Raw genomic sequence first — 3610 nt, 5'->3', positions numbered from 1 at the left:
TCTAGATCACATATTATGTTAATCATCATGTCATCATACATGACATATGTGTAAGTTTAATGACTTAACATGCTTACATTTTTGTCTATTATTAGACCTACTAAATTGCTTACATTTTCATTTTATTAAGTTGAGTTATCTTTCCAGGAAAGAAGATTAAGTAATTAAAATGGAGTAAGCATATAAAGTTTTATTTTTAAAAAAAAAATTGACATTTTCAAAATCCATTATTGGAATGAAATAATATTAAAAGTTCGAATTAAAATAAAATAAAACTAAAAGTATATGTTTAGCTTGTTTGAGAATCCTCCTCAGTTATTTGGTTTAGTGGTATATGATATTTTTCTTTCAATATTTAATTAATTTATATTTTATTTTTTTCTTAATATTTAATTAATTTATATTTTTTTATAGGTAGATATTAGTGAGTAGCTTGTATTCTATTTCAACTGATGAATATAAATACACACCTCCAATCCCAATTCTATTTCTAGCTTCTTTATAAATAGACAAGAAAAGAAATTTTTTTTTTTTTTTATAAGTTAAAAGTAAAAAGTTTAAAAAAAATAAAAAAGAAATAATAAAAAAAAAACATATAATTAGAGGATATAAAAAGGAAAAAAAGGTGGGAGTGGCATGTGGTGAGGTAAGGAGAGTTGGGAGACCAGCCACGTGTTGTCATCCCAAAGGGCAACCACGTTTTATTTTATTATTTTTAATATTGAAATTTTGTGTGTTTCCTTTCCCTTATCCAACCACCGGTTGGCAGCTACCTCAGAAAAATTTCCTCTCCAGATTTTGGGACCTTAACCCCCCAAATATTTTACTAAAAAGAAAGGAAAGGAAAAAAAACAAAAAAAAACAAAAAAGGTGAAAAGACTCTGGGGCCCCTCCTCCCGATTCCCTCCCCCACAGTATTGCAATTGACAGCCAACACAAAACAAAATGTCCTCCTTCTTCCCCTTTTCCATTTACAAAAATTCAAAACTAAATATTAAAATTAGAATTAAAATTAAAATTAAAATTACCCTGCACCTTCCCACTCCCTCTCTACCCTCCTTTTTATCTCGCCGACAGACATTCAAATCCATTTTCAAATTTTATTTCCCTTTTTTCTTTATTCATATTCTACCCATCCCCAACCTTAACTTTCAATAAGCATTTGATAAAGATTTTGTGTCCAAAAAAATATTACTTAATTAGGATTTTAATTAATTTATGTTACTGAAAAAATATTTAATTATTTCTTTGTTTTCCGAATTAAATTTTAAAATTTAAAAAGTATTTTATTGAGATAAAATAAAAAATAAAAAATAAAAAATTTAAAAAAACCTAGAGAATCTTGTTTAAATTAAAAGAAACAAATACAAGTATTGAAGATGTAAATTAAGTAAAAGTGGTGTAAATCCCCGCATAATTAATGTACAATTGCAGAGGCATTTCAGCAATCAAGGCTCTGGAATACCAAAATATAATAATTTTGGAACATCACACCCCCACCCCAACTGTCTGTGCGGGGAAATCATCACTATCCATTGCCTTTAAACTGTGCGCCACGCATTTTTATTTCATTAAATCGCTGCCTACTTAAACCCCCTCCCCACCCCCTCATTTCCTCGCAACACTCCCAAAATGGCCTCCAGTCTCCACCTTCCCCTCCTCTTCCTCCTCTCTATGGCTTATTCCGCTCTGGGTGCCGTCCCTAAAAAGCCCATGGACGTCCCATTCGGTCGAAACTACGTCCCCACTTGGGCTTTCGACCACATCAAGTACAACAATGGCGGCTCCCAGGTCGACCTCGTCCTCGACAAATACACCGGCACTGGCTTCCAGTCCAAGGGCTCCTACTTGTTCGGCCATTTCAGCATGAGCATGAAGCTCGTCGGAGGCGACTCTGCCGGAGTCGTCACTGCTTTCTATGTAAGCAACACCCAAATCAAATCTAGTTAATTAATTAACTAACACACTACATCCTATTCAACATGGGTTTCCCTTTTCACTCGCAGCTCTCTTCCCAAAACTCAGAACACGACGAAATCGATTTCGAGTTTTTGGGGAACAGAACAGGGCAGCCTCCGATTCTTCAAACCAACGTCTTCACCGGCGGGAAAGGCGACAGAGAGCAAAGGATTTACCTCTGGTTCGACCCATCCAAGGACTACCACACCTACTCTGTCCTCTGGAACTTATACATGATAGTGTAAGTGTTCCCGTTTGAATCTCTTGTGTGTTTTTCGTTACCGGATCTGGAAATTAACGAAATGGGGGAAATGGGACAGGTTCTTTGTGGACGATGTGCCAATCAGGGTGTTCAAGAACAGCAAAGACCTAGGCGTGAAGTTCCCATTCGACCAGCCAATGAAGATATACTCGAGCCTATGGAACGCGGACGACTGGGCAACCAGGGGGGGATTGGAGAAGACAGACTGGTCCAAGGCACCATTCGTAGCGTCGTACAAGGGGTTCCACGTGGACGGGTGCGAGTCGTCGGTTCAGGCCAAGTTTTGCGCGACGCAAGGGAAACGATGGTGGGACCAAAAGGAGTTCCAAGACCTGGACGGGCTGCAGTACCGGAGGCTGAACTGGGTGCGGAAGAAGTACACCATTTACAATTACTGCACCGATAGGAAGCGCTACCCAACCCTCCCACCGGAGTGCAAGCGGGACAGAGATATCTAGAAGACCAGTACTGGGTATTAATTATTATTATTATTATTATTACTACCATTACCAAGTGTTTTTCAAATTTCTGGGGGATCCAGCTGCTCTGCTATTATCTTGTATTTCTCATCATTTTTCTTGCATCCTTTTGCTTTATTTTGTCCTCATCTGCCTGCCTGCCTGCCTGCCCTGCCCCTCTCCCCCTCACTGTCCCTATCGCCTCGTGCTTCCCCCTCTCTTGGAATTATGTTTTCCCCTTATTTTTATTATTATTATTATTATTATTATATCAATAATTATCATCATTTTATATATGCATGTATTTACTTTTAACTTCAATACGTCAGATCTATGATTTAAATTAGTAAATGAGGAAATAATACACTAGATTATGAATCAATGGCATATCTCATTGAGCTGTTGGCAGTGTATTAAAAATGAATGCATTATTATTATGATTAGTTTCAATTATGGTGAGTTATTAAATTTTAAAAATTATTTGTTCTTGTAATTAACTTTTTTGACTTTCAAGATATTTTTAAAATTTACATAATTATATTTTTTTAAGGTTGAATAATGGTAAGAAAATTGTAATAATAATACTTATTATGGTGGGCCCCTCGATTATTAGCGGTTTGAATAAGCAAGGAAGGGTGATGACACTCCATTAATTAGGGTTATATCAAAAGCTAGCGCGTCTTAAAAAGTTAAAAACTAATTTAGTCCCTCTACAAAAGAAAGTAAAAGTAATTAATTAAGGTAGTTGGGGGAATCAATATGCTGCATTTCTCTGGGGCTATTTATTTTAATAAAACTTAGTTTTCAATAAAACTCATCAAATCCTGCACCCCCCCCCCCCCCCCCCCCCCCCCCCCCCCCCCCCCCCCCCCCCCCCCCCCCCCCCCCCCCCCCCCCCCCCCCCCCCCCCCCCCCCCCCCCCCCCCCCCCC

General features: G+C 37.8%; 1 protein-coding gene across 1 annotated transcript; it reads left to right on the top strand.

The window, feature by feature from the left end:
- The first annotated feature begins 1595 nt into the window (after positions 1-1595).
- LOC111442461 (probable xyloglucan endotransglucosylase/hydrolase protein 5) lies at positions 1596-2927 on the top strand. The gene is made up of 3 exons (XM_023079908.1): positions 1596-1920; positions 2007-2200; positions 2280-2927. The coding sequence occupies exons 1-3, from the start codon at positions 1633-1635 to the stop codon at positions 2677-2679; spliced, it is 882 nt and encodes a 293-aa protein (XP_022935676.1). The 5' UTR covers positions 1596-1632; the 3' UTR covers positions 2680-2927.
- The last annotated feature ends 683 nt before the right edge of the window (positions 2928-3610 follow it).

This window comes from Cucurbita moschata, unplaced genomic scaffold (genome assembly GCF_002738365.1).
Source record: "Cucurbita moschata cultivar Rifu unplaced genomic scaffold, Cmos_1.0 Cmo_Scf00004, whole genome shotgun sequence".
Lineage (NCBI taxonomy): Eukaryota > Viridiplantae > Streptophyta > Magnoliopsida > Cucurbitales > Cucurbitaceae > Cucurbita > Cucurbita moschata.
Note: the sequence above shows the minus strand (reverse complement) of the source record. Positions and strands in the feature narration are given on the sequence as shown.

What these genes read in the sequence shown, in the direction of transcription:
- LOC111442461 (XM_023079908.1), top strand. Translation starts at nt 1,633, where the DNA reads ATGGCCTCCAGTCTCCACCTTCCCCTCCTCTTCCTCCTCTCTATGGCT. An exon ending in GAGTCGTCACTGCTTTCTAT is followed by an intron (nt 1,921 to 2,006) that starts GTAAGCAACACC and finishes TTTCACTCGCAG; the next exon opens with CTCTCTTCCCAAAACTCAGA. An exon ending in TGGAACTTATACATGATAGT is followed by an intron (nt 2,201 to 2,279) that starts GTAAGTGTTCCC and finishes GAAATGGGACAG; the next exon opens with GTTCTTTGTGGACGATGTGC.